This window comes from Tenrec ecaudatus, chromosome 1 (assembly GCF_050624435.1).
Source record: "Tenrec ecaudatus isolate mTenEca1 chromosome 1, mTenEca1.hap1, whole genome shotgun sequence".
Classification (NCBI taxonomy): domain Eukaryota; kingdom Metazoa; phylum Chordata; class Mammalia; order Afrosoricida; family Tenrecidae; genus Tenrec; species Tenrec ecaudatus.
In genome coordinates, this window is record NC_134530.1 from 182405605 (window position 1) to 182425487 (window position 19883).

Here is a 19883-nt window from a genome sequence, read left to right on the forward strand (position 1 = left end):
AACATCACAAGTTTCTGTGGCATTTTTTCCTGAACAGGAAACAGAATTTCATAGCCCCATGCTTTTCTCTTAAATTGGCCATCACAAAAATTGAAGTTCGAGCAAAACTACATTTATGAAAAAATTCACTCTGTGACTAAAGACACTAACGCAGAGTGAGTTGCTGAATGCTCAGCTAGTGGGAAAAATGCATACTACAAAAGCAGAGCTTTTTCCGTTTGTTATTTTTTTGGTTGGTACCCCCACTTGTATGTCTTTTAATAAAAGAAATCCTAAATCAACATTAATTATGGGATCTAACTAGACTATTATTGCTTCCTTTACAAATAGCAGTTTTAAAAGGTAAGAGGTATAAAATGAATGTTTCATATATTGGAAAAAATGTTGAAAATCTGGTTGTTTTTATGAAGAGGTATTCAGTGAACATGAGAGAAAAAGATGAGTTGTCTGTTTCTTTATAATTTAAGCATCAACTACACAAATTCTTAGTGGAAAAAGAATAGCTAAACATTCAGTCATGTGTATAAAGCATATAAAATAGGAGTAAAATTTTCCAGTTACTAATTCTTGTGAAATATTAGAGCTAAGCAAAAAACCTAAAATAGCAACCTTAAAACATACCCATAAAATGTATTTAGTCTAATTAAGTATTTCTGTGTACAATGGGGGAAAAAACCTCATTCAAGGAGTAGTCAACTTACATGCTCTTGTAAGAATTTATTATCCTAATTTTAACAATAACAAAAATACAACTAATAATGGAAAATGTGTAACAAGGAAACCATGATATAATCTTCAAATAATAGCTCTTCCAACTCCAGTGTTCTTATGACCATACAAGCTCAAAGGAACACTCTTATTGAGCCTACACAAACATGCCAGAACTTAAAAAATGAGACTACCCACTCCATCTGACATTAGTGCAAATACATAAGCCAAAAGTGTCCATGAGAATGCATTAGACAGTTGAATTTTTGACTTGTTAGCATTTTGGAAAAGCTTGCTCTGCTAGGCAGTGAGGTAGGGAAGCCTTTAGCACAAAATATAAGAACACTCAGCCTAGTTTAGAATTTCTCGAACATACCCATTGCCATCTAAGTGCATCTATAGGGGGCAGGGCAGAACTGCCCCGGAGCGTTTCCAAGACTAACGCTTTAGGGGAGTAGAAAGCCTTGTCTTTCTGACTTCATGGCAAGCAGACCGATGCATACCTACTACATCACCTAGGGTTTTTTCTTCCTTTATCATTTCATGACTGACTTGATTTATAGAACTAGCTCATCTCTTAATATCACAAGTCCTCCCATATGGTAGCAATAATAGACAATACTGTTATTTTATTTCTTATAATTTTATTTTAATTTTAAGCATGTTTGGATTATAAGACAACAGCTTTAATCCATATGACTTAACATAATGATAAGCATCTGACATTGTTCATAGGCCTAACATGAGAATATGAAAGTTGTTCTCTCAGCTCTTTGGGAAAAAACAACAACAAAGCAGGTCAGTCTACCCCTTACAAAATGAGACAAAATATCTTACTCTATACTAAGCTGAGTAATCATTTGGGATACAGAAAATTAGTGCAGAAAAGACACGAGGGACACATCTAACCCACTCTGGCTAGTCAGTTATGCACTGGGCCACAATTTGCATAGTCAGCAGTTTGAAACCACCAATGGCTGTGTGAGAGAAAGATGAGGTTTTCTATTCTCATAGAGGGTTAGTCTTGGAAACCCACAGGGGCAGTTTTACCCTGTCATGTAAGATCACTAAAAGTGGGAATTTACCTAAAGGCAATATTTGGAGAGAGTCAGACCGGTCTCCACCGCCATCTTTATTTACCTGTTCTGACACCAGCCATTCCTCTGAGGGTACTTTACTCTTAGATGCAATTGCTGGTTCATGTGGCTACTCCATGTATAATCATTTGAGGAAATGTCACACTGTGTTTTCTTTTTCATGTAGCTAGTTTTGCCAGCATCTGTCTAGTTTTAATGAGTTTCTTAGTTCAAGTATAAGTGGCTAATGTTGGATAATATTCTAAAATATTTAGATTTAAATTTAAGGGATGAAGTATTAGTAATCTATGAAGGTTTTCTTAGTTTGTGAAAATGGAGCCTCAGTCCATGATGCTCACCTTCCTGACATGTTCGCTGAAGACAAAGCGGGTGCATAAGCAAATGTGGTGAAGAAATATGATGGAGCCCGACTATCAAAAGAGATAGAATCTGGGGTATTAAAGGCTTGAAGGTAAACAAGCGGTCATCTAGCAGGGAAGCAACAAAGCCCACATGGAAGAAGCACAGCAGCCTATGTGACCACGAGGTGTTGAAAGGATGAGGTATCAGGCATCAAAGAACAAAAATATCATATCATTATGAAGGAGGGGGAGTGCAGAGCAGAGACCCAAAGCCCATTTGTAGGCAACTGGACATCCCCTTACAAAAGGACGGGGAGGAGACGAGCCAGTCAGGGTTCTGTATAACAATGATGAAACATACAACTTTCCTCTAGTTCTTTAATGTTTCTTCCTCCCCACTATCATGATCCCAACTTCTACCTTACAGATCCAGATAGACCAGAGGATGTACACTCGTACAAAAAAGAACTGAAAACACAGGGAATCCAGGACAGGCAAACCCCCCAGGACCAATAATGAGAGAAGCAATACTAGGAGGGTAAGGGGAAGGTGAGGTAGAAAGGGGGAACAGATCACAAGGATCTACGTATAACACCTCCCTGGAGGATGGACAACAGAAAAGTGGGTAAAGGGAGACGTCGGATAGTGTAAGACATGACAAAATAATAATTTATAAATTATCAAGGGTTTGGGAGTTTGGGGGGGGTGAGAGGGGGAAAATGAGGAGCTGATACCAAGGGCTCAAGTAAAAAGAAAATGCTTTGAGAACTATCATGGCAACAAATGTACAAATGTGCTTGACACAATTGATGTATGTATGAATAGTGATAAGAGTTGTATAAGCCCCTAATAAAATGATTTAAAAAAAGAAAAATAAAATGGAGCCTCAGGTACTTAAGTATCTACCCAATTTAACCAGTTTAGGATGAAACGTGTGAAGAGAAATGAAATTTCCATTTTAAATAAATATTTTAATTTCTTCCTTTTTTCCTTAGTAGTTAACATTAATCATGTCAAATGAGAAAATATCATTTTAGTATATAAAGCAGGCCATTAAACTTTATGCTTCTGAAATTGTTAATAGATTTCTTGGAAATTGGTTATTTTAACTTACAGCTGTTGGGATTTTTATTGAGCCAATGTGGTAAATTAATAAAACCATATACTCAAGAATTTTTGACTCAAGAAAGGTTCAGAGACAAACTTTTGAGACTGAAATAAAAAATATATATAAGCTGCTAGCTGTAATTTTTTCCCACAAAACAAAAATTTTAAGATAGAAAGAAATGAGAAAGGGTCAGGAGAGAATGGGGAACTGTTCGCAATGATCAATGTATAACACCCCACCCCTGCCCCAGGGTGATGAACAATAGCAATATGGGTGAAGGGAGACAGCGGACGGTGTAAGATATGAAAATAATACTAATTTATAATATATCAAGGGTTCTTGAGGATGGCAGGGTCAGGGAGGGAGGAAAAAAATGAGGAGCTGATACCAAGGGCTCAAGTAGAAAGAAAATGTTTTGTAAAGGATGATGGCAACATATGTACAAATGTGCTTGCCACAATGGATGTATGCATTGATTAATCCCCCAATAAAATAATTTTAAAAAATAAAAAAAGAAATGAGAAAGGCTATCTCAAATATACTTTCCCCAAACAGACAATGTTGGTGATCTTATACCTTTCTCCTTACGCATATTTTCTCTCAGTCTCTCTTTTACACAGAGACACCTTTTTCTTCTTCCCTTTCATTTTGGAAAAAACCAGCAAGTGGCTTATCATACACCAAGAGATTAGCAGTCTGGAACTACTAGCCTCACTTATCGTTGGTCAATATTTGGATAGATTTGATAGTGACTCAAGCAATAGTTTCTTTGTGTCACAAAGCCTATATTTATGGATATTAATATCATAACACAAAACAACATACTCACTACTGTCAACTCATAGCCACCCTAGACAGAGCGGGGCTGTCTCAGTTTCCAAGCCTATAATCTTCATAGGCTCAGACTGCCACCTTTCTCCTGCAGAGCAGCTGGTGAGCAGCAAGTACTCTAACACTGAGCCCCAGGGCTCTATCTATTATGGCACAACTCCCTCTCTTCCAAAAAACTCTACCGCCATTCAGTTGATTTGAGCTCACAGAAACCCTTTAAGACACAGTGAAAGTGACTCGTCGGCTTTCCAAGGCTATAGATCTTTATGGAAGTAGATGCCTCATCCTTTTTTGTGGAGTGGCTAGTGGATTTGAACTGCTGATCTTTGGTGAGCAGCCCAATACCTAACATTTGGTGCCACTAGGATTCCTTATAACACGGCATAGTATAGTATACAGAATATTTGATTAGGATAACGTCTGATTTCTGGATAGAGTTCTGTTGTTACTGACTGATTAATTTATGTAACCTTCTAAAAGTATTTGGTCTCTTTTGGCCTGTGTCTCTATTATAAAATAAAACAAATTTAAGATTTACTCAAGTTCAAACATTCTACAAATAAAAAATCTATGACTAATAACATTATTTCATAAGGAAGTTTAAATAAATAACTATTCCAAATAATTGAAAAATATCGGAAGTATAAGGAACTTCTTTTAAAAAATTAATATTTCTAAATGACTACCCAGTCTCAATATTTTAAAAATAAATTTATCATATACCAATTGTTATAGATTGAATTGTTTCTCATCAAAATGTGTTTTGGCATCATAAGCTCCAACCTGTGAATGTAGGATTTAGATGTTTCTTTGTCATATTCATGAGCTCACATTAACATAGGGTGTGTTTTAAATCTAATCACTCTTGAGATCTAAAAAGAGTAGATTAGGCCTAGAGATGAGCAAGGACAAACAGGCAGACAGATGCTACATGAAGATAGAGCATCAAGGAAGGAAGTGACAAAGATCTTTCTTCAGAACTCAACAGAGAGGTAACCTTCCTTTGGAGCAGTGGTTCTCAATCTGTGGGTCGCGACCCCTTTGAGGGGGGTCAAACGACCCTTTCACAGGGGTCACTCAATTCTTAACAGTGGCAAAATTACAGTTATGAAGTAGCAACGAAAATAATTGTATGGTTGGGGGTGGGGGGCCACCACAGCATGAGGAGCTGTATTCAAGGGTCGCGGCATCAGGAAGGTTGAGAGCCACTGCTCTAAAGTACCCTGAATTCTGACTTTTAGCTTCCCAATTGTGAGAAAACAAATTTCTTGGTTAAAACCACCATTTTTATGTATCTTGTTATAGTAGCATTTGCAAACTAAGACACTAAATAACATAGTTTGCTCCAAAATTGCTTAAAATCTTTCCTTCAGTCTAGTACACTACCACTCTGATATCCAGGTGATAATTTTAAGAATTTTGGGATGCTATCACAATGTTACTAAAATCTACCAGGCTAATGTCAAAATACTCAAGGAATGTAGTTGTTTTTCCTTCATTTTTTAAATACTTATTTTTAAAATATCCTCTGGTATCTTTGTTGTAGATTTGTGTGTATCCTGTATTTGAAGGAAAGCATGAATTAAAAAAGTTTCCCTTCTCTCATCAGCTCTTGAAATTATGATCATAAGTATTCGGTGTTCATAAATTCTGAAGTGTCACAGAAGACTTATGGTTTGATTTTACATGGACCGTGCCATCTTTTTTGAAGTCCTACATCATTCTATTTACTACTTAACCACTGAAACATTATGAAGCATTAACCAGCCTATTATCAGAGTCTGTTTACTATCAGGAAAACTCTTTGTCACTGGCTTCCGTCACACCTTGTATCTGATTAACACACTATAGGATAACACAGGGCTACAAAGATCTGCTTTGTGTTCTAACATAACTGATGGAAAACAGATTTTCCTTTCCCCTTTAATGTGGCAGGACCCTAATTGACATTGTAATATGGTTTATTTAATACAATTCTTCATACTAAATTAACAAGTCTTGAGTGATTTAGTTGCTCATTAAGATGGTTAAGATGGTGGTGGTGCTGTTAGGTGGTAACTCACAGTGACTCCACATGTAATAAAACGAAACACTGCTTGGTCCTGGGCCATCCTCTATTTCTCAACAGACCTTTCCTAAAGGTTGCCCTTTAGTTCTGACTATGGCAGTTTTTTACCAGCTCTCAATGTACAATTATTTCCTCAAGTAACCTCTACTAAAAGCACTACTGAGTAGGCTAGCCTGTGCAGTATCATGTCGTCAGACCACAAATAAAAGATAACAAAATGAAATTTGTGTAAGCATGACAGTAAGTCCAAGTGTTGCCAATGAAAAATAACAAATGCATAAAAACAGACAATGAATACTCTCTCTTACACACATCTATGTTTACTTATGCATGTGGAAAGTCTAACAAACTGCATACATCTCTTACATTTCTGTCTTTTAGGTTTGTGCAATATAAAAATGAAATCCCAAAGAGGATTTATCCCATTAAACATAATTGAATTTTAAAGAATTGAGAAATAAAAGCTGAATGTAGAAACTAATAAATGGCAATCTACTAAGGCTGTAACCCAAGTAAGACTCAGCTCCATTCCTTGGCAAGAGAAGAGTGTGGATATTCCTGTCAACAACACACTTGGAACCTCCACTCTGTGCCTACATACTGTCTACAAGACAAAAGTCATGACCCACCCATTTTATCCAATCCCTACGCATTCCCTGGCTCTTGGAAATCTGAAATAGCCAGAGCTCTAATTCTAACGACCCTAACTTCTACTTTACATTTTTTTCAATAACTTTATCGTTCAAGAGATGAGAAACTCATGTTGTCCTTTGCAATCAAAAGTATTAATAAAATGATTTTTTAACAAAGGTACATTAGGTAGGGGTTTTCATTTCAGATCATCAACTTTGTATTTGTGTTGAAATCACTCATCAACTCCCTCAATAGCTTACCCCTCATCTACTTTCTGATTTCTCTTCTCTTCCATTTCATCTGAGTTAACACTTGTCCACAGTCTAGCCTTCTCTTCCCTCCCATGGGAAACTCTAAAGTATCTCCTCTGGTAAGGATGTCTTTAACTTGTTTTCATATAACAGTAGTCTCATATATTTGTACTTCTGTGATTGGCTAATTTCATCAACATAATGTTCTCTAGGTCCCTCCGGGCCACGCAATGTCTCATGGTTTTGTCACTGATTTTTAGTGATGCATTGGTACAGCATGTGTGTGTACCAAAGTTTCTCTATCCATTCTCCCACTGATAGGCATTTAGGTTGTTTTAATCTTCTTGCTATTGTGAACAGTATTGTTTTGTTATGCTTGTTTTATTATGACTCATTTCTTGAGGATCTACACCTATCAGAGGAGTTGCTGGATCATTTTTCATTTGTTCTCAGTTGTTCAAGGTAGTGTCCTATTGCTTTCTACAGTGATTGCACAATTACAGTGCCAACAGTAGGTGTATGGCATTTCCAATTTCTCGCCAACAAATGTTGCATTCTATTTTTTTTAACTTGGCTGTCATTGTTGGTGCCAGGTGGCATCTCATAGTTGCTATGATTTGCATTTCTAGATGGCAAGTGATTCAGTGTTTCGAGGTGGGGTATGGATCCTGTTTCATTCTTCTACAGAGAGAAATCCAATTTTGCCAGCACCATTTTTTGAAGAGAGCATGACTATCCCAATTAATGCTTTCTTTGTTTTTGTTTTTTGGCTTTGCCTTTTGTTGAAGAGAGGATATTTGTAGGTAGCTGAATTTATTTCTGGGTTCTCTATTCTGTTTCACTGGTCTTTGTAACTATCATTGTACCAGAACCAGGCTCTTTTAACTACCATGACTGTATAATAGAATAAATGCACTTTTTTTAAACCCAGCTTTGAACAGAGGTTTTCCTGGTAACCTTTGTAGGAGTCATAGGCAATTATGTGTCTTAGAGGATCTATCCCAACCACCATCAGTTTATCTTAATAAGGCAGCCCTTTAAAATAAATTGGATTTATTCTGAAATGAAGATAGAAACTTGTTTCCCAAGTATAAAACAGTGTTTTGGAAATAAATTATATGAGTGAATTAAAAAGTATTGCTTTTAGAAATCCAGTTCACTTATGCATGGGATTATTCCAAATAAAACGTGTTTAAACATGTCACTGCAATAAGTGGATCGCTGTGGACAAGTTCTCTCAGTAAAACACTTGTGTAAGTCTGGTTAGGGTGCCTTCAAAAGAGGGCCAATCAAAACAGTGGTTTCCAAAGAAATCTTCTAAACTAGTCAAATTCAAGCCAGAGTGGTAAGTTCAAAACTTTAAAATATTTTATTCTACAGGGGTTATCTTGATACATTTTTCTCAAAGGTCACAGAATGACCACGAGGCTTATTATGAAAAATTTTTAAGAAAACTGAAAATTTCTCTGGTGAGCAAAAAAACTAAGACAGCTGCTCCAAGTTATGCCTTCCTATCACGGTAATGTACTTGTTCATTCTTTGAAGACAGTAAGGACCGTCCCAAGAAACTTTCATTGAGAAACTTTCTCTCATCCACTCTAGTACCCTGATCTTGCCCCTTGAGACTTATTTTTCCTAAATAATTTCCTAAAACTCATCCAGTCCAAAACCACTGACACTGAGTTAATTCCAACTGACATCGGCCACATATACAGTTTCTGAGGCTGTAGATCTTTACTGTCAAGGTTCTCCTGCAGAGGAGTTCATGGGTTTGAACCGCTGACCTTTGGTTATCAGTCCAATGCTTAAGCAACATCATCACCAGCGGTCTTACTAAAACTCAAAGAACATTGAAAAGGAACTCAATTTGAATCCCGAGAATGCCAAAATGACCGTTTCAATGTGTAAACTGAAGAGCACAGAATTCTTTTGGGGAAAGGTTCTGGGGAAAAAAACCCAAACAAATTCAAACGCACTGCCATGAAGTAGATTTAGAGTTAGCAACCCTACATGACAGAGTAGAGCTCTTCCTACAGGTTCTGAGACTGGAATACTTTGGGAGTAGAAAGCCTCATCTTTCTATTGTAGAGCAGCTGGCAGTTTCAAACTGCTAACCTTATGGTTAGCAAAACTAAGTCATAACCCACTATATTACCAGGGGTCCTTAGAGAAATGGAAACACCACATCATAAGAATATACACCTAGAAGGACGCCATGTGCAGAAGCAATTGCTTCACATTTTGATGCTTTTGTTTAATAAATGTTTTTATGATTCGTAGCAATATTTTTGTACTTATCCTTGTAATACCAGAGTTAGGCATTAAGTCTAGATTATTAAAACACAATCTGCTATGATCATAAAAGCATTCACTAAAAGATGAAAAAGTGCCACTCAAAATCTTGGTTACACAAACCTTGACTTAGAACTACACCACACAATGACTGTGGCTGTCTAGAAAGACAACAAACATTGGTCTTCAGCCTTGCAACCCAGCTTTATCTCATTTTTTTCTAATGTAGATATAATGTGCTTTTAGTACAGAGGATTTAGGGCCCATGTGACAGTACTACTTTTGGAAGGTCAGTTCATATGTCTAGATGACAGTATCTGGGTGTCTTTTGAGGGTGCTACTGAGTTATATTTAGCAAGTAGTAGTATTTAATAAACATGCAATAAAAGTTTGACAACCAATTTCAAGGCAAAGATCTTATTCCAGTAGTGAAAAGGCTTATCAGGTTCTCAAATTCTTCAAAGAAAATATAAGAAATATGGAGGGTTGTAACGATATAAAACCAAACTGGGCTTTTAGGCCTTTCTTGGTCAGGTGTACAGAGGGTTTGGTTCTTTCCTTGATGGTTTTGAAGACTTGGGAGAGAAAAACCAATGTTCAACTGCTGTTATCCTTTCTCACCTTGCCCTCTCACTTCTCTCTCCACCTACCCAATTACCTGCCTTCCAGAGTACCAGTAACAACATGCTGACGAGGCCATCAAGACTGCATCTCCAAGTCAAGAAATCTTCAAGTCAAGAAATGTTCCACGTTTCATAGAACACTATCAATGTACATCTGGTTCCATTCACCAATTGAGGATCCAACTATACACTAAACAAATCCTTATTAGTGACATACCCCCATAATTATGACAAAAACTTACCCCAGCATGTATATTTCTTTAAGGCTTTTAAGGCCTCTAATTTTTCTTAGTATTATTCTACATTATTAGTCTTCAATGGAAAAGAAGTTTGCTTTCATAAAAATAAATTTTGAGCTACAAATGATCTTATTCTATTTTTCTTAAAACATTATTAATATAGAATACAGCAATATTGAGAAGGCTAAGGAATAAGTCTATAGCTGGCAAGAGCCTAATGAAACCATCCACTTTTACTCTAGGCTAGTTTCCAACAATCTCAGAAAGTTGGTGACTTGGTCATTACTGATGCTTAAATGAAGGACAGGGCTCTCACATTCTCCCCTGACACTCTATTTCAAGTATTTCATCAAAGCTTCTCTTGTCTTAAATCAGTTAATTTCCTCTTGTTCTGCTCCCGATAAATTATTCAGGACAGGTAATTAATTAGCTTCCTCAGTCATGATGAGGAATAGATCCAGGGCTCGGAGAACCAAAAACGGGCAGTTTGACCCAAGTACAACTGAGAAGTTATGTGTTTACTGACGCATGACAATGGCCTATCTTCAAACTTCTCATACATATGGAAACTCAGCAAGTGAATATGTATCTTTTGTCCAAAATTAGCTTACAAATCAAGTTTCAATCCCAATAATGGATAGTTTAATAAATGAAGCATGTTCACACTAAAATGGCAGCTCCCTTTAATACTGTTCTATCAAGTCCTTTCAGTTAAGGCCCCATTCAGTAACTACCCTGACATAATATGTAAGAATACCAATTTTAGTCATTTTGCAGGATAACCCGAAATATGAACTATACAAAAATAGCATGCCTTGCTGGAATAATGCTCTAAATATTTTTCCACAGTTAAATTCCAAACCATGAACATTTTCCCGTGTCATTAAATAAGTAAAATGAACAGTAAACCATCTAGATAGTGGTACCAAGGAAGGGAAATGTTAATTAAGGTATTTAATTTAACTGAGTCTGAGCTTGGTCTAATTTCAATAAAGACATATTGTTGGTTAATAGTGCAATAGATATGTCATATATAAATTTTCTCTAATCTTCTAAATTCTCTCTAATCCTCAGAAGTGTCTTTGTAAATGGAGCTCTCAGAAAGTTACATTGTTTAAGATATTGTTTAAGATTCGTTAGCAGGCTGCTGAGTGAACTGGAGTTCATTTGCATTCTAGATGGCCCTTCATCGCAGACAGAACTCACTTTAAGACAGAACCTTTGGACCAACTGAAAGAGAAGAAAAGGTTTTGGCGTGAAGCTGCTCCTGTTGGCAGTTTCCTGCTATTACGCTGTCTGAACCAGAATCCTGGACAATGGAAGAGTACGGTGGCAGAAAGAACAAACTAGGTTCACAGCAGAAGGCAGTGTTTCCCATAGCTGAGGGCCCTTCTATCGGTTGTGTTGAACGACAACTTCTCTCCATGCAGCTACAAGACCCCCACCCCCTCTGCGTGATTTAGCCATCTCAAGACTCAGGTGAGTTTCACAGAATGACTCCTAAATCACACCATTCAACTGTGCATGGCTATCTTTAAATACTCTCCATTTAATAAATCTAGTTTCTAGGCACTTTTCAGCCCAAGCCTTTTCAAAGTGTGAAATGGAACAATCTATATAGTATTTGGCATTACTATGAGTCTTTCTGTTTTTTAGACACTTACTCTCTAATTTCTGATTTTCAGAGTGATTAAACCTCCCCAAATCCCAAACACATTGATATATTACTCCGACTCATTGACCCCAAGGACAAGATTGTACACATTTGTTTTTCTTTTCTCTTTTTCTAGGGAAATATTTGTTTTTCTTTTCTCTTTTTCTATAGGGAAGCAGATTGCCACATTTTTCTCCTGCAGAGTGGCCAGCGGCTTTTAGTAAGCAGCCAAATGTTTTAGCCACTGGGCCACCAGGGCTTCCACAGGGAGATTCAAAAATAAAAAAACAAACCCACTGCCACTAAATCAGTTGCAACTAAGAGCAGCTCTACATAGGGTTTCTGAGGCTGTAAATCTTTAAGGGAGGGTGGTTATAGCCCCAACACTCTCCCCACAGAGTGGATTTGAATTGCCGACCTTTATGTTAGCTGTCCAGTACTTACTCCCCAGCACCACCAGGGCTCCTTTCAGGGAGATTAGATGAACTAACTCCTTAGATGACTTGTCTGAAGTTTAAAAAGTTAACTCAAGTGATTAGGCAGCATCTTAGAGAACCATGTGTAGGTGACATACCACCTTATCAGCCTTACTTTGCTGACTTGTCTTCTTTGAAGTACTCATATTAATAAGGCTTGTTCTGATCACAATAATCTAACATAATTTTGATTGTGATTTTACATTCTAACTCTGATCAGGCTTCTTATATTCCTTCACAAATTAAGCTCAGCAAAGCAAAATGTACACTGAAAAATTTCACTGTACTTTTTACAAATGAAGGTCGGGTTGATTTTAGTGATAGTCATTTCATTGCAATAATGGAAGCAGAATTCAGAATTTGTTTTCATTGAACGGAGAATGGGGAGAAGTAGGGAAATGAAGAAAAAAATATAGAGAATTTTTCCTGTATCATTAGTTTAGAGAGGAGAGAACTAAGACCATTCCTGGGAAAGGTAAAGGTATAGATGAGTTCGTTTAAGATGAGATAGATTTGCGCCTAGATTTTAGATATAATTTGGGATAAAGATAATTGTACTTTAGAGTAAGTATTTTATAATAAGGATGGGCTGGGCCTTGGGACGTTCACTAACTTGGTGTACATTCTAAATAAATAAATCTAAACATTTCCCTTCCATCTAATTTTCTTCAAAAGAAGGCACTGATAAGTAGATAGAAGGGAAATCACAACAGAATGACATCTCTCTCCTTTCCTTACTGCCTATAGTAATGCAATGAATATAAATACTTGAAGTTTTTCGTGTCTTATATTAAATGCTTATATACAGCAATAACATTAATGACAGACTATAAAATAGTACATAAAACCATGAAATTTTCCTCTGTTAGTAATACTTGCTCATACCCACAATCTCTATGGCCAGCAGTCTAACCTCATAAACTGTCTTGCAAAAGCAAAGATTTCATATGTGAAGTTCTCCTATTCAGATTTAGACACCAAAGCTAAAATGCCAATATACCCATTGCATTCTAAAAAGTAATGAAATACCTAGTCAAATATCTAAAGCACAGAATATGAAATAAGACAAAAATTTAGAGCAAAAACTGGGAAGTTGATTAGATCACTGGAGCAGCTCCTGATGACCATCATCTGGTTTTGTAATAAAAACTCGAGCAGAAATGTTAACTGTTAGAAGATTTCCAGTGATGTTGTTAATTAATTATCTAAAGTGTTAGGCAGAAGTTAAACTTCTTAAATGATTAAATAGGCTATAGTCAGAAAACTTTTTAATCGTTAGGCCAAAGTAAAAAGCATAGCCCAGTGAAAAGAAGGAGGGTTGCAGACTGTACCAGTGCACGGCAGAGGTGAAAAAGACACTCAAACTGCTCTAGGATCTAGCACATCTTTGGCATAAGGCTGAGATCAGGCAATCTAATTTTGTGAGAAAATTTTGTAGGTTCAATGAGTTTCTAATCTAGAACTGGGATCAGCCCTCCAGTCATAATCATTTAAAAATCTCAATAAAGTCATAAATTACATGAAGGTTTGTATTTTATTATTCCAAACTAAATTACAAATGTATTTATGTAAAAATGACCACATAATTGAAAGGTAGTTTATCCAAATTTGACTAAGTGACAAAAAATAAACAGTTAATTACAAAGTTGATTGAGTTTTGGCCAAAGTTATCATTTAACTCCTTGCTTCTACCAAATACTTTATGAGGGAAAATCAAATGATTTTATAATAACACCTAGTCCAGGCCTAAAATTCTGAGTATATATAAAAACTGCTTAAGAAAGGATTTTTAATCAAAAAGTTGAAAGTCAAAGGTCTTAGTAATATTTAAAAATGAATTTAGCATCATCCAATTTCATGAACTTTATCAAGATATAAATATGGGTTTATATAATGCATACAAAGTTCAAAATAGGATTACAATGTCTCCTCCCTCCCCAAACAAAATAAAATTAGAAAGAATTACTTACCGCTATAATATCTAATGTATTATCACAGACTTTTCTGATTTCATTGTTTTTATCATGCATCAGATCTATGAGATATGCTGGAGCCTCTGAATAAAAATTGTTAAAGATCGAAATTGCTTTCAGACCGAGAATATTTAATTATATTACAAAATCCTGTATTCCTCTAGATTCCAATGATAAACTTGTATTTTTGAAATAAAATCACAGACACAGAATGATCAGAAACATTTAACAATTCATTTGTTAAACCTAAGAAGATGAAAACCTAGGTAAGAGTGGGTAAGGAAAACACGCCAAGGAGATCAGAGAAAGGCTGCTTTCTGAAAGCATGCCAATGAGGAAAAGAACGCAGAAGGGCTCCCAGAGCCGTGTAGCTATGAATGCCTCCTCGATCCGTCCTGCCCCGCCACGTTCACGAGAATCAATTTCACACAAAAACAATTAACAGCAGCAAGTAGGAATCACAGTCCACATAAAATTATTATAAGAGAAATATGGTAAAATGTGGTCTTCAAATATAAGAATATTTAACCTACTATTTCAAGAAAATTATCTAAAAAATTTTTTAGAAAATGTCAAACTATATATGAAAAAAAACACACATTAAGTGGGAATTAGAAAACCAGTAAAAATATGGGGGAGACTTAAAGATAAAAGTAAAAATCATTTCATTTATATGAAAACTAAACTCAAGGTAGCACAAGAGAAAATAAATTCAACGAATAAAACCTTAAGAGCATTCCATAAAGCAAACTAAATCCAAACTCAGAATTGAGTTGATTCTGACTCATAGCAACCCTATAGGGCAGGGCAGAACGGCCCGTGTGTATCTGAGACTGCAACTGTATAGGAGTAGGCAGCCCTGTCTAACCTTAGAGATAGCAGCCCAGGCCTCCTTAGAAGGTAACCAAAAAAGGAAGGAAGGAAGGAAGGAAGGAAGGAAGGAAGGAAGGAAGGAAGGAAGGAAGGAAGGAAGAGATATATTAAATTTATAAATTTTAAAGACAAAGAAGGTGATCCAGCAAAAGAGAAACCCCAAAGAAGACAACCAAAACAAATATTAAGATTGGCAATTCACAAGAACTCTCCTGAAATAAACCAGGGTTTAAAACTCCATCTCAAAAGATCACATTTGCATACTTGAAAAATTAGCAAAGACAACAAGTCAAATTCTAATAAGCTACTTGATTAAAGAAAAAATATCCTGTATTTATCCTGGTGCAACAAGACCAAGCAACTTCTAAAAGAAAGAAAACGGCAGCAACATAGGGCAGAAGACAGTGAGAAATGTCCTCAAATGAGATAAATTACCATCAGCATAGAATTTTATGATGTGTTATATTTTTATTAGAGGGAAAACAAGTTATTTTCAGATTAAAACAGATTTTATTACTCAAGATATTCACTAAGTAAGGGCAAGTAAATGTACTGCACTATGAGAGAAAATCAACTAAGAGGAATAGAGGAAAAATGAATTCTAGAAAATATTGTACATGGAGAAACTGGTCAACATTATTGTAAATCTTGAGCACTAATGTGAAGATGTAGTTATAAAAATAATGATTAATTTTAAGATGTTGTCATAAAAATTAGAGAACGTATTATAAGCTCTCTTTGAGTTGGAAACAAGATCTGTTCCCAACTATGTCTTTAAGAATTTGCAGGTCATTCAGATACGTACATGCTTCTTTGTCAACCTCACTTCTACTACAAGAAACCCTGGTGGCCTTTGACTGACTCAAAAGTGGCATGTGCAGCAGTGGAGGGGACTGTGCTGAAGAATTTCTAAGCAGGACTTGGCTTAAGGAACTCTGGTTGTGTAGTCGATGACGTGTTAGCCGTTCGAACCCACTGTGCTCTGCTGGAGAAAGATGTACAGAATATTAAAGCAGAGCTTCAAAGATGGTGGCATTCGTCTTGCAAAAGGTAGCCAACCTTCTGGTTGGCTCTCCATAGTACTTCCAATAATCTAACCCCATAGTACTTCCAATAATCTAACCCTAAGCATAAGGCTCCTAAAAGGGCGCTTCTGGTTCTCTTATTCCAGGGCTTGGCCTTATAATTTTCCCTCTCCAAGTTAGGATGACGAATTAGTCAAACTGTAAAAATCCAAGTCTGTTCCTGTTTTATCATTGGCCAGGACAGAACTAGTGTGAAGCCCTGCAGTAAAGGGCAAATAGTAGTGGTCCATAGCCAGGACACCTGTAACTCAGAAACTACCTATATATTGTTGTTTTGTACCGAGTCTGTTTAGACTCATGGAAATTCTATAGGACAGAGTAGAACCTCCTATAGGGTTTCCTAGACTGTAACCCTTATGAGGGAAGATTGTCTGCTTGTTTCTCCCATGGAGTAGCTGATAGGTTTGAACAACTGACCTTTCAGTTAGCAGTCTATTGCTTACTGACAGCAGCAGGACGAGGGCTTCATAAACCTATAGAAGATAGCTAACAACATAGAAAATGGGAGTGACTATATTAGACCTGTCGGCTACAGGGTAGATTTAACTTTAAAACTTGGTAAGAATACTTGTTGAAATTTGGGTATAGCTCTCCAAAGTAAAGAAATAGAATGTATAAATTACAAATACCCACTGCTAATAGAGTGGCTCTAAACTCAGTGACCCTATAGGACAGTAGAGAATTGTTCTATAGCAGCAGTTCTCAACCTGTGGGTCGCAACCCCTTTGGGGTTCAAACGACTCTTTCACAGGGGTTGCCCAATTCATAACAGTAGCAAAATTACAGTTTTGAAGTAGTAACAAAAATAATTTTATGGTGGGAGGTTTCACCACAACATGAGGAACTGTATTCAAAGGTCACGGCTTTAGGAAGGTTGAAAACTACTACTCTATAGGGGTTTTGTGATTATACATGTTTATGGGATTGGACATATTTATGGGATTTGTATCATAGTTTACCTATATATTGATTTAGGAACAACTTTGATGGAAAACACTTTGCTCTCTACATTTATTTTAAAGCTTGATGCTACACGGGGTGTTTGCAAGAGAAAAAAATGTGATTCCTTTCTGAATATGAGACATGTCATTAAAAGGATACGTGTTTCTTTGATTATGACATCTCTTGTGGCTTGGTGGAAAACCATCTGGTAGAAGACATAAATTATCTGACACACAAATTCATCATCTTCTTGTTGAGCTGAAAGAAAAAAAGTAACAAATAATAGCATACAATATTTACATCTCAAATTTGAAAAAGAGAAACAATGGAGATTGAGAAAATGAAAAGTGACAAGTAGGCAGGTAAAGGAAAATTAGTTAAAATTATATAACATTTAAATTATAAATTCACTGCCAGAATCAATACTGTCCCTGTGGGTTTCTGAGACTGCAAATCTTTATGGGAGTAGAGAGCCTTATATTTCTCCCTTGGAGTGGCTGGTGGTTTTGAACTGCCAACCCTTGTGGCTAGCAGCCCAGTGTGTAATCCATAGCGCTACCACAAATGGCACACATAATCTATTTCTTTTAAATGACAAGATGGGATTCCAAAATCCAGATCCACTGCCATTGGGTTGTTTTTGAGTCATAGTGATCCTAAGTAAGGTTTCCAAGGCTGTCAGTCTTCACAGGATAATTCGCTTCACCTTTTTCCCCAAAGAGCAGATGGTGGGTTTGGAATGCTGACTGTGTGTGATGAGTAGTAGCAATTCAATGCTTACTAGACAATACCACCAGGGCTCCTTAGAGTACATGACGCTGCAAGTGAGGAAACTTCATAAGAATGTAACTTCAAAAGTTGTACGAAATTGGGTTGTAATTAAATAGTTTAAAATACTTTGAGATAAAAAAATTAAGAAAAAATTTTTTTAAAAAGAAAAAAAGATTACATCAGTTCAGAGGTTAAATCAGACTGCTTAACATAGTTCACCTCAAAAAAAAACCAAAACAACAAACAAGTTGTACCTTGAAGATGAAATTGGATTAAGATAAAGGTTCCCAAGGTTTTCATGTGTTTTTTAAAAAATCACTTTATTGGGGCTCTTACAAAAATTTTAACAATCACAAATCAATTGATCACTGCCATCATCATTTTCAAAACTTTCCTTCTCCTTGAGATCTTTGATATCAGCTAGTCTTTATTCCCTCCCTCCCCTCCCACCCTTGTGAACCCTTAATAAGTTATATATTATTATTTTTCATATCTTACACCATGAGATGTATCCCTTTCACCTACAGTTCTGTTATTTGTGACCCTTGAAGGGGGTTATATATGCATCATTGCTATCATCCCCCCCCCCATGGAATCATTACTTCCATTACTGTTTCTGAGGGGCTATCTATCCTGGATTCTGCATATCAAAAGCTCTTATCTGTACCAATGTACATACGCTGGCTTAGCAGGATTTGTGTGGTTGAACTGGGGTCATAATATTGGGGAGAACTAGAGGAATGGTGTGCATTTCATTGGTACTATACTGAACCCTGGATGTATTTTCCCTTAGCTTGTCATCCCCTTTGCAGAAAAAAAAAACTACGCAGAAGTCCCTGGGCAATTAAATTCTTTTGTACTATAGCCATAATCTAGTACAGAATATATATATGGACCTGTTTTTGCAGTCCCTCTGTATCATTCCAGTGCCCGCCCCCTACAGGGGGTTGCATAGTCTGCTATGGGAAACACTGGTTTAGGAGAACAGTAAATAGTCCATCTCTGTAATTTTCATGAGACATATATTGTTACTAATCCAATCCCATTGCTGTTGAATCCATTTGACTCATGGTGAGCTCCTATGTTAGAGCAGAACTGCTCTATAGGGTGTTCGTGCCTTTCCGCTGCAATGCTACTGAATGGATTTGAAACGACAACCTTCAGGATAGCAGAGGAGGGTAAACCAATTGCACCACCAAGGGATATTACCTTTGTCCAGGTCTGAAGAAATTTATTAACTTCTATGTCCCCATGGGGTAATGACGACATATTTCCCATTGTATTTCACATGAGAAAAACAATTTTAAAAAAAGATCACATCTTATGAATTAAGTTTTTGGCAGGAATTGGATAATTATAAAGAGGCATTTTCCTTTGTTGAATAGTGTTAATGTAATTACATTCCCGTTTCTCAAGCCAAACCAAACAACTCACTGCCACCCACTGGTTGCAACTGATAGGTGCCCTGGTGGCACAGAGGGTTATGTGTTGGGCTTTTAACTTCAAGGTCAGCAATTCGATGGCACCAGCATCTTTGCAGGAGAAAGAGGAGGCTCTCTGCTCCTGGAAAGGTTTACAGCTTCAGAAACCCAAAGGGGCAGTTCTCCTCCACTCTATAGTGTTGACAGGAGCTCTAATGACTAGCAGGGAATAATAACGTATTTTCAACTAAGTTTTTACTAAATTATAATAGCAAAAAGGTTAAACACCAAAAAAATAGTAAAAAGGTTACATAGTCCCACAGACTAATTAATAACTGTCCATTACAAAGAGAATCATTCAGCAGAATAGCTATTGTCCACGGATTAATATGTCATAGCAAATGCAAATTATTTACATAAATAAAACTTTCAGGTACTGGTTATGGAATTTGGTTGTATACCTTGTTATCAACTCTTGTCATGGTTTGATATCTGTC

General features: G+C 36.5%; 1 protein-coding gene across 1 annotated transcript in view; it reads right to left on the reverse strand.

The window, feature by feature from the left end:
• KIFAP3 (kinesin associated protein 3) overlaps positions 1-19883 on the reverse strand; it is a 168027-nt gene that overhangs the window by 51334 nt on the left and 96810 nt on the right. Inside the window, exons 16-17 of the mRNA XM_075564772.1 lie at positions 17354-17452; positions 14292-14377 (exon numbers count right to left, since the gene is read on the reverse strand). Coding sequence (XP_075420887.1) covers positions 14292-14377; positions 17354-17452 — 185 coding nt within the window. The remainder of the gene's footprint in view (positions 1-14291; positions 14378-17353; positions 17453-19883) is intronic.